This window comes from Bombina bombina, chromosome 4, assembly GCF_027579735.1.
Source record: "Bombina bombina isolate aBomBom1 chromosome 4, aBomBom1.pri, whole genome shotgun sequence".
Lineage (NCBI taxonomy): Eukaryota > Metazoa > Chordata > Amphibia > Anura > Bombinatoridae > Bombina > Bombina bombina.
In genome coordinates this window covers 497,516,515-497,528,567 of record NC_069502.1, presented here as the reverse complement: position 1 = coordinate 497,528,567, position 12,053 = coordinate 497,516,515, and the positions used below count along the sequence as shown (strand labels likewise).

At 40.3% G+C, this 12,053-nt stretch overlaps 1 protein-coding gene across 1 annotated transcript in view; it reads right to left on the bottom strand.

Annotated features, from left to right (window-relative positions):
• Positions 1–12,053, bottom strand: part of PRIM2 (DNA primase subunit 2) — a 513,890-nt gene that overhangs the window by 125,010 nt on the left and 376,827 nt on the right. The window contains exon 11 of the mRNA XM_053710405.1: positions 5,731–5,857. Coding sequence (XP_053566380.1) covers positions 5,731–5,857 — 127 coding nt within the window. The remainder of the gene's footprint in view (positions 1–5,730; positions 5,858–12,053) is intronic.

The window sequence follows — 12,053 nt, the reverse complement described above, 5'->3', positions numbered from 1 at the left end:
CCTGGGATATAGATCGCCGACAGGTGGCAAGAGTTGGACTCTGCCCAGCGAATTATCTTTGATACTTCCAACATCGCTAGGGAACTCCTGGTTCCCCCTTGATGGTTGATGTAAGCCACAGTCGTGATATTGTCCGACTGAAATCTGATGAACCTCAGTGTTGCCAACTGAGGCCAAGCTAGAAGAGCATTGAATATCGCTCTTAATTCCAGAATATTTATTGGGAGGAGTTTCTCCTCCTGAGTCCACGATCCCTGAGCCTTCAGGGAGTTCCAGACTGCGCCCCAACCTAGAAGGCTGGCATCTGTTGTTACAATCGTCCAATCTGGCCTGCGAAAGGTCATCCCTTTGGACAGATGGAGTCGAGAAAGCCACCAGAGAAGAGAATCCCTGGTCTCTTGATCCAGATTTATTAGAGGGGACAAATCTGAGTAATCCCCATTCCACTGACTGAGCATGCATAATTGCAGCGGTCTGAGATGCAGGCGCGCAAATGGTACTATGTCCATTGCTGCTACCATTAAGCCGATTACTTCCATGCACCGGGCTACTGACGGGTGTGGAATGGAATGAAGGGCACGGCAAGCATTTAGAAGTTTTGATAACCTGGCCTCCGTCAGGTAAATTTTCATCTCTACAGAATCTATAAGAGTCCCTAAAAAGGGAACCCTTGTGAGTGGTAATAGAGAACTCTTTTCCACGTTCACCTTCCACCCATGCAACCTCAGAAATGCCAGAACTATCTCTGTATGAGACTTGGCAGTTTGAAAACTTGATGCTTGTATCAGAATGTCGTCTAGGTACGGAGCCACCGCTATGCCTCGCGGTCTTAGTACCGCCAGAAGTGAGCCCAGAACCTTTGTAAAGATTCTTGGGGCCGTAGCTAACCCGAAGGGAAGAGCTACAAACTGGTAATGCCTGTCTAGGAAGGCAAATCTTAGATACCGATAATGATCCTTGTGAATCGGTATGTGAAGGTAGGCATCCTTTAAGTCCACTGTGGTCATGTACTGACCCTCTTGGATCATGGGTAGGATGGTTTGAATAGTTTCCATTTTGAATGATGGAACTCTTAGGAACTTGTTTAGGATCTTTAAGTCCAAGATTGGTCTGAAGGTTCCCTCTTTCTTGGGAACCACAAACAGATTTGAATAAAATCCTTGCCCTTGTTCCGACCGCGGAACTGGGTGGATCACCCCCATTAATAAGAGGTCTTGTACACAGCGTAGAAACGCCTCTTTCTTTATTTGGTTTGCTGATAACCTTGAAAGATGAAATCTCCCTTGTGGAGGAGAAGCTTTGAAGTCCAGAAGATATCCCTGAGATATGATCTCCAACGCCCAGGGATCCTGGACATCTCTTGCCCAAGCTTGGGCAAAGAGAGAAAGTCTGCCCCCCACTAGATCCGTTTCCGGACAGGGGGCCCTTACTTCATGCTGTCTTAGGAGCAGCAGCAGGTTTTCTGGCCTGCTTGCCCTTGTTCCAAGACTGGTTGCCTTTCCAACCCTGTCTGTAATGAGTAGCAGTCCCTTCCTGTTTTGGGGCGGAGGAAGTTGATGCTGCTCCTGCCTTGAAATTACAAAAGGCAGGAAAATTAGACTGTTTGGCCTTTGATTTGGCCCTGTCCTGAGGAAGGGAGTGACCCTTACCTCCAGTAATGTCAGCAATAATTTCTTTCAAGCCGGGCCCGAATAAGGTTTGCCCTTTGAAAGGAATATTAAGCAATTTAGATTTAGAAGTTACATCTGCTGACCAGGATTTAAGCCATAGCGCTCTGCGCGCCTGGATGGCGAATCCGGAGTTCTTAGCCGTTAGTTTGGTTAAATGCACCACGGCAACCCGAAACAAATGCATTAGCTAGCTTAAGGGCTTTAAGCTTGTTCATAATCTCATGTAATGGAGCTGTGCGAATAGCCTCTTCCAGAGACTCAAACCAGAATGCCGCCGCAGCAGTGACGGGCGCAATGCATGCAAGGGGCTATAATATAAAACCTTGTTGAACAAACATTTTCTTAAGGTAACCTTCTAATTTTTTATCCATTGGATCTGAGAAAGCACAACTATCCTCCACCGGGATAGTGGTACGCTTGGCTAAAGTAGAAACTGCTCCCTCCACCTTAGGGACCGTCTGCCATAAGTCTCGTGTTGTGGCGTCTATTGGGAACATTTTTCTAAATATCGGAGGAGGGGAAAAAGGCACACCGGGTCTATCCCACTCCTTGCTAATAATCTCTGTAAGCCTTTTAGGTATAGGAAAAACGTCAGTACACACCGGTACCACATAGTATTTATCCAGCCTACATAATTTCTCTGGGATTGCCACCATGTTGCAATCATTCAGAGCCGCTAACACCTCCCCTAGCAATACACGGAGGTTCTCAAGCTTAAATTTAAAATTTCTGAATCCGGTCTCCCCGGATCAGATCCGTCACCCACAGAATGAAGCTCTCCGTCCTCATGTTCTGAAAATTGTGACGCAGTATCGGACATGGCTCTCGTGTCATCGGCGCGCTCTGTCCTAAACCCAGAGCTATCGCGCTTGCCTCTTAACTCAGGCAAATTAGATAATACTTCTTTCATAACATTAGCCATATCATGCAAAGTGATTTGTAAGGGCCTTGATGTACTTGGCGCCACAATCTCACGCACCTCCTGAGCGGGAGGCGAAGGTACTGACACGTGAGGAGAGTTAGACGGCATAACTTCCCCCTCGATGTCTGGTGATAATTTCTTTACCGGTAAAGACTGAATTTTATTTAAAGTAACATCAATACAATTGGTACACAAATTTCTATTGGGCTCCACATTGGCTTTTAAACATAATGAACAAGTAGATTCATCTGTATCAGACATGTTTAACAGACTAGCAATGAAGGCTAGCAAGCTTGGAAAAAAACTGTCAGTGAATTTACAAGCAATATGAAAAAACGCAGCAGCGCTTTTAAAAACACAAAAAAAAAAAAAAACTGTCACAGTTGAAATAACAATGAACTAATTCAGTTATAGCCAACAATTTTAACAATAAATGTATGAATTTAGCAGAGGATTGCACCCACTAGCAAACGGATGATTAACCCCTCAATACCCACAACCGGATAATCAATTTTAGATTTAACGTTTTTCTCTCAGACTGATTACCTCCCTCAAAATTGAATTTTGAAGACCCCTGAGCTCTCTGGAGACGTCCTGGATCAAGGAGGAAAAGGCAGGAAGACTGTGCTAGAATTTTATCTGCGCAACAAGGCGCTAAAAAAGGCCCCTCCCACTCATATTACAACAGTCGGAGACCTGTTACAACGGTTTCTATGCAGAAATAAACGTTAGCCATGTGGAAAAAAATCATGCCCAAAAAGATTTATCACCAAAGTACCTCACAAAATGAATAACATGCCAGTAAACGTTTTAAAAACAACTTTTCCAGTGTTATGTAAAGTTATCACTAAGCCTGCTACCAGTCGCTTCTACTGCAGTTAAGGCTTATACATTTATTTCAGTACTAACAGAATTTTCTCAGTCAAATTCTAGTCCCTAGAAAATAACTCAACTGCGCATACATTTAACAGCCTGATACCAGTCGCTACTACTGCATTAAAGGCTGTACTTACATCATATGGGTAACGGCAGTGTTTTCTTAGTCAATTCCATTCCTAGAAAATATTATACTGCACATACCTCATTTGCGGAGGACCCCGCATGCTATTCCCCTTTCTGAAGTTACCCCTCCTCAGAATGCGCGAGAACAGTCAGTGGATCTTAGTTACGTCTGCTAAGATCATAGAAAACGCAGACAGATCTTCTTCTTCTAAATACTGCCTGAGAGAAAAAACAGCACACTCTGGTGCCATTTTAAAATAACAAACTTTTGATTGAAGAATTAAGTAAAAAACTCCTGTCTCCTCTCACAACCTCCTTTGTTGAGACTTGCAAGAGAATGACTGGATATGACATGTGAGGGGAGGAGCTATATAGCAGCTCTGCTTGGGTGATCCTCTTGCAACTTCCTGTTGGGGAGAGATATAATCCCATAAGTAATGGATGACCCGTGGACTGACTACACTTAACAAGAGAAATATGCATAATACATACTTAATAGCCCAACAGGCTATAATGTGCAATTGTCTCACTACCCAATATATCGCTCCGTCAAACAGAGAAAAATGGGTCTCAACTAGGTCTGAGAACCCCTTTCAAAGAAAAACATCTAGAGCACCTTCATTCTTCACCTACCTCCAGCGGAGTCAAAGACAAGACTAGTTATCAGAAATTTGAGGGGTTTTCTAAGGCTCTTGGAGTTTGGGAATCTTTGTGTATTGTATTGAGTACTTGTAAAGCGCGGCTAATCACCTGTAAGGGTCTCAAGGCGCCGCTCATTTTATCAACCATGGAAGGATGAAAGGCTGAGTGGACCTTGCCGGGGATCGAACCTACAACCCTTAGGTTGCTACAGAGCTCAGCCACAGTGCCTTAGCATGCTGAGCTATCTGTCTCCTCCTAGTGGTCAGGAAGAGTAATTCCAATAAGAATTGAATCATGGACTCTAACCACCTGTATGAAAGAAATATACCGACTCGTTTGTTTAGGCTCTATAATAAAACAAAAAAACAGCTAAAATCTTCTTATACATTATGGGAAATATAATAAAAAAAATATTAAAAGAGTAATTTGTTTGATTGGCTGTAAGCTATGACGGTGTGAAGTTAAGACACTGAATAATTATTTAAAAGTACATGAACACCAAAATTCAACTTTTCAATTTTTTATTCCATTACCAAATTTTACTTCATTCTATAGGTATCCCTCATTAAAATAGCATACTTGTACATGTAAGCTCAGGAGCAGCAATGCACTATAGACAGCCAGCTGGAATTTGGTCATGTCAGACATATGCCAAATCATTGGGTCACCAGATGCGTTCAGCAAGCTCCCAGTAGTGAATTGCTTCTTTTGAGCTGTCTTTAAAGGACCAATTAAGGTATATGAAACCCAATTATTTTTGTGTTTCAGACAGAACATACAAGTTTAAAAATAAATTCCCAGTTTAATTCTTTTGTCAAATTTGTTTTGTTCCCATAGTATTCTTTGCTGAAGCGATGCCTACGTAGGTGTCTGAAGCACTAAATGGCAGGAAATTTTGCTGCCATCTAGTGCTCTTGCAAATGGTTAACAATCCTGCAAATCTGCTGCCATATAGTGCTCCAGACACGTGCACACTCCTGAGCTTACGTCCCTGATTATCAACAAAGGAAACAAAGAGAATTAACAAAATTTTAAACAAAAGAAAATTAGAAAGGCATTTAAAATTGCATGCTCTATAAGAATCATGAAAGAAACATGTTGAATTTGATACCCCTTTAAATACAGCATAATCCACATATGCATACTAAAAATACAATGCAAAAGCAATTAATTAGTTTGAATGTCAAATTTTTCTCTTATGAATTTCAGTTTGGAAATACAATTGTGTGCTTTATCTGAATCATAAAAGTATTATTTTGACTTTAGTGTTCCTTTAACTATGTCTAACCCCTTTGCAGAGGAGGGGAGCTTGTTTTCATTTGCCAATAAGAACAAAACACCACTGAGTCTGGAGACATGGTACAGATAAAAAAATATGCTCAGCATGAACACTGAAGGAAGTAGTAGTTTTATTTGATGAATAACCAATTCTGGAGAGTCAAATAAAACAAAACAACTGTTGAGGAATAAGGTTATCTGGCAAAAGAGACATACCATGAAAGTCCCCTTGGCTTGGAGGATTGGTAAGAATAATCTTCATGCAACTGTACGGTGTATAGTCTGTCCTCTTCCCTTCTTTTCCATAGTTGTGCCGAATACTGTAGGCATATACCTTATCAAACTACAAAACAAAGACAATAATTTTAAACTATACAAAATTCAATATATCACCACAAGTACTGTTTCAAAGTTATGTAATTGCTGAAACACTTTTACGATTTAAAGTTTCTTCGGTTTTCCCCAACTTATACTAGTTGGGCATATTGTTGTGTGGCTCTTGGTGATGGTAGAAACTTACCAGAACTCTTTAATCAACTTCCCAAAATCTACCATTCCCCATTCCTGTAGGTTTCAGTAACTGGAGCAACTTGAAAAGAAAGTGAATTGTACCCAAATACTACTATGGGAAACACAGTAGTCATGAGCCACACACAAAAAGGTAACTGGGTAAGCCTTCATATCACGAAACCATAAAACAAGGGTGAGAAGAAAAACACCTTCCCTACACCTGGATAGGATATATATAGTAAAAATTTTAAATAATGAGAAAAAAATGAATATATATATATATATATATATATATATATATATATATATATATATACACAGGTAGCCCTCAGTTTACGCCGGGGTTAGGTTCCAGAAGGAATGGTTGTAAATCGAAACCGTTGTAAATTGAACCCCAGTTTATAATGTAAGTCAATGGGAAGTGAGGGAGTTAGGGTCCAGGCCCCTCTCAAAATTGTCATAAGTAACACCTAATACATTATTTTTAAAGCTTTGAAATGAAGACTTTAAATGCTAAACAGCATTATAAACCTAATAAAATAATCACACAACACAGACTTCACTTGCATTTTTCTGAAAACAGTTCTTCCTTTGCATTCCAATCTGGACTGTTTTATAGTCAGGAAGATCTTGTTCCTTTGAAATCTGCTTGATAGCTCAAGTCTGGTTAAACTGATTAATTTCAGCTTGCTTGGTTTTGCTGCAACACAAGCGGACAGCTCCACCTACTGGCTATTTTAATAAATGCACTGCTTCTCAATGCTTTTCAATAGCAGTCACATGACTGGAAAAAAAGGTTGTTATTCTGAAACGGTGTAAATTGAACCGTTGTAAAACGAGGGTTGTAAAACAGAGTGTATAATATTTAATAATTCTATTAATATTTTTTAATATTTTAAGAACGTGCTTTAAAATTACCAATTCTTCATGTGCGCCAACCCAAAACATATTTTACATTCCTAAGTTCTTCACAAATAATATATATATATATATATACACACATACATACACACACACACACACACATATATATATATATACACATACATACATATATATATATATATATATATATATATATATATATATATAAGATTATGTAAAATAGATACCTATACCTATATATTTATGGGAATAGATGTATAGGTATATACAGATATTTATTGAAATATATAAAATAGCACACAAGTGATGTATTAGGTTTGTTTCTTCTGCGTTTTTCATTGAAGTCTAGGGGGAGACTAGCGGTCGCAATATTAAAAGTCCTTTTGTTAGCGCACGACGGGTTTCGCTCGTGTGCAAACTTTTTATTTTCAACTTGTAATACACATGCTACTAAACGTGCGCAAAACGTTTACTTCTACCAAAATCTACTCATGAGTGGGAGCACTAAATACCGCTCCACTTGTAATCTAGCCTTCAATGAGAACATATTTTACATTCCTATGTCCTTCACATAGAAAAAAATATATTTTATTATTAAATATATATGATAATGTTAATGTAAAATAAATATCTATACCTATATATTTATGGGAATAGATATTTAGGTATAGGTATACGTAGATATATATAGAAAACATAATTTATGTAAGAATTTACCCGATAAATTAATTTCTTTTATATTGGCAAGAGTCCATGAGCTAGTGACCTATGGGATATACATTCCTACCAGGAGGGGGCAAAGTTTCCCAAACCTCAAATGCCTATAAATACACCTCCCACCACACCCACAACTCAGTTTAACGAATAGCCAGGTAGTGAGGTGATAACAAAAAGGAGTAAAAAAAACATACAAAAAGAGGAATAGGAAATATAATTGTGCTTTTATACAAAAAAATAATAACCATCATAAAAAGGGTGGGTCTCATGGACTCTTGCCAATATGAAAGAAATGAATTCATCAGGTAAGTTCTTACATAAATTATGTTTCCTTTCATGTAATTCGCAAGAGTCTATAAGCTAGTGACGTATGGGATAGAAATACCTAAGATGTGGAAGTCCACAGAAGAGTCACTAGAGAGGGAGGGATAAAATAACACAGCCAGCTATTTCCACTAAGAAATTAAATCCACATAATAATTAAGTTTTGTTTAAAAAACTTAAATCAAAAGCAGTAGAATCAAACTGAGACAGCTGCCTGAAGAACTCTCTACCAAAGACTGCTTCAGAAGAAGCAAAATACATAAAAATGGTAAAAACAAGAAAAGTATGCAAAGAAGACCAAATTACTGATTTGCAAATTTGATGAACCGAAGCTTTATTCTGAAAAAGCCCAAGAAATGATGACTGAACTTAGTAGAATGAGCTGTAAATCTCAGAGGCGGAGCCTGCCCTGCCTCCAAATAAGCCTTGAAAAACAAAAGCTTTAGCCAGGATGCCAAAGAAATGGCAGAGGCTTCCTAACCTTTTCTGGAACCAGAAAAACAACAAATAGACTAGAGGTTTTCTGAAATCCTAGAAACCTTGATATAGAATTATAAAGCTTTTACCACATCCAAAGGATGTACAGAACTCTCAAATAATTCTTTAGGATTAGGACACAAAGAAGGAACAACAATTTCTCTAGTAATGTTGTTCAAATTCACAACCTTAGGGAAAAAAATAAGTCCACAAAACAACTTATCTAGATGAAACAATCAGATAAGGAGACACACAAGAGAGAGCTGATAAATCAGAAACTCTTGTAGCAGAAGAGATAGTCAAAAGAAACAACACTTTCCAAGAAAGTAGATCATCTTCAAAGAAAATATAGGCTCAAAAGAGAAGAGCCTGCAAAATCGTTAAACCAAATAAAACTCCAAAAAGGAGAAATTAATAAATGAACTTGATACCAACCAAACCTGAACAAAACAGTGAATATCAGGAAGTTTAAACAAGCTTTCTAGGAAATAAAACAGAAAGAACAGAGATTTGTCCCTTCAAAAAATGTGCAGACAAACTTATCTAAACCAACCTGAAAAAAACTGTAAAATTCTAGGAATTCTAAAAGAATGTCAAAAGAATTTATGAGAAGAATACCATAAAAACAGAATTTATGTTTACCTGATAAATTACTTTCTCCAACGGTGTGTCCGGTCCACGGCGTCATCCTTACTTGTGGGATATTCTCTTCCCCAACAGGAAATGGCAAAGAGCCCAGCAAAGCTGGTCACATGATCCCTCCTAGGCTCCGCCTACCCCAGTCATTCGACCGACGTAAAGGAGGAATATTTGCATAGGAGAAACCATATACCGTGGTGACTGTAGTTAAGGAAAATAAATTATCAGACCTGATTAAAAAACCAGGGCGGGCCGTGGACCGGACACACCGTTGGAGAAAGTAATTTATCAGGTAAACATAAATTCTGTTTTCTCCAACATAGGTGTGTCCGGTCCACGGCGTCATCCTTACTTGTGGGAACCAATACCAAAGCTTTAGGACACGGATGAAGGGAGGGAGCAAATCAGGTCACCTAAATGGAAGGCACCACGGCTTGCAAAACCTTTCTCCCAAAAATAGCCTCAGAAGAAGCAAAAGTATCAAACTTGTAAAATTTGGTAAAAGTGTGCAGTGAAGACCAAGTCGCTGCCCGACATATCTGATCAACAGAAGCCTCGTTCTTGAAGGCCCATGTGGAAGCCACAGCCCTAGTGGAATGAGCTGTGATTCTTTCAGGAGGCTGCCGTCCGGCAGTCTCATAAGCCAATCTGATGATGCTTTTAATCCAAAAAGAGAGAGAGGTAGAAGTTGCTTTTTGACCTCTCCTTTTACCAGAATAAACAACAAACAAGGAAGATGTTTGTCTAAAATCCTTTGTAGCATCTAAATAGAATTTTAGAGCGCGAACAACATCCAAATTGTGCAACAAACGTTCCTTCTTTGAAACTGGATTCGGACACAAAGAAGGGACGACTATCTCCTGGTTAATGTTTTTGTTAGAAACAACTTTCGGAAGAAAACCAGGTTTAGTACGTAAAACCACCTTATCTGCATGGAACACCAGATAAGGAGGAGAACACTGCAGAGCAGATAATTCTGAAACTCTTCTAGCAGAAGAAATTGCAACCAAAAACAAAACTTTCCAAGATAATAACTTAATATCAACGGAATGTAAGGGTTCAAACGGAACCCCCTGAAGAACTGAAAGAACTAAGTTGAGACTCCAAGGAGGAGTCAAAGGTTTGTAAACAGGCTTGATTCTAACCAGAGCCTGAACAAAGGCTTGAACATCTGGCACAGCTGCCAGCTTTTTGTGAAGTAACACAGACAAGGCAGAAATCTGTCCCTTCAAGGAACTTGCAGATAATCCTTTCTCCAATCCTTCTTGAAGAAAGGATAGAATCTTAGGAATTTTTACCTTGTCCCAAGGGAATCCTTTAGATTCACACCAACAGATATATTTTTTCCATATTTTGTGGTAAATTTTTCTAGTTACAGGCTTTCTGGCCTGAACAAGAGTATCAATAACAGAATCTGAGAACCCTCGTTTTGATAAGATCAAGCGTTCAATCTCCAAGCAGTCAGTTGGAGTGAGACCAGATTCGGATGTTCGAACGGACCTTGAACAAGAAGGTCTCGTCTCAAAGGTAGCTTCCATGGTGGAGCCGATGACATATTCACCAGATCTGCATACCAAGTCCTGCGTGGCCACGCAGGAGCTATCAAGATCACCGATGCCCTCTCCTGATTGATCCTGGCTACCAGCCTGGGGATGAGAGGAAACGGCGGGAATACATAAGCTAGTTTGAAGGTCCAAGGTGCTACTAGTGCATCTACTAGAGTCGCCTTGGGATCCCTGGATCTGGACCCGTAGCAAGGAACCTTGAAGTTCTGACGAGAGGCCATCAGATCCATGTCTGGAATGCCCCACAGTTGAGTAATTTGGGCAAAGATTTCCGGATGGAGTTCCCACTCCCCCGGATGTAATGTCTGACGACTCAGAAAATCCGCTTCCCAATTTTCCACTCCTGGGATGTGGATTGCAGACAGGTGGCAGGAGTGAGTCTCCGCCCATTGAATGATTTTGGTCACTTCTTCCATCGCCAGGGAACTCCTTGTTCCCCCCTGATGGTTGATGTACGCAACAGTCGTCATGTTGTCTGATTGAAACCGTATGAACTTGGCCTTTGCTAGCTGAGGCCAAGCCTTGAGAGCATTGAGTATCGCTCTCAGTTCTAGAATATTTATCGGTAGAAGAGATTCTTCCAGAGACCAAAGACCCTGAGCTTTCAGGGGTCCCCAGACCGCGCCCCAGCCCATCAGACTGGCGTCGGTCGTGAAAATGACCCACTCTGGCCTGCGGAAGTTCATCCCTTGTGACAGGTTGTCCAGAGACAGCCACCAACGGAGTGAATCTCTGGTCCTCTGATTTACTTGTATCGTCGGAGACAAGTCTGTATAGTCCCCATTCCACTGACTGAGCATGCACAGTTGTAATGGTCTTAGATGAATTCGCGCAAAAGGAACTATGTCCATTTCCGCTACCATCAAACCTATTACTTCCATGCACTGCGCTATGGAAGGAAGAGGAACGGAATGAAGTGTTTGACAAGAGTTTAGAAGTTTTGTTTTTCTGGCCTCTGTCAGAAAAATCCTCATTTCTAAGGAGTCTATTATTGTTCCCAAGAAGGGAACCCTCGTTGACGGAGATAGAGAACTCTTTTCTACGTTCACTTTCCATCCGTGAGATCTGAGAAAGGCCAGGACTATGTCCGTGTGAGCCTTTGCTTGAGGAAGGGACGACGCTTGAATCAGAATGTCGTCCAAGTAAGGTACTACTGCAATGCCCCTTGGTCTTAGCACCGCTAGAAGGGACCCTAGTACCTTTGTGAAAATCCTTGGAGCAGTGGCTAATCCGAAAGGAAGTGCCACGAACTGGTAATGCTTGTCCAGGAATGCGAACCTTAGGAACCGATGATGTTCCTTGTGGATAGGAATATGTAGATACGCATCCTTTAAATCCACCGTGGTCATGAATTGACCTTCCTGGATGGAAGGAAGAATTGTTCGAATGGTTTCCATTTTGAACGATGGAACCTTGAGAAAC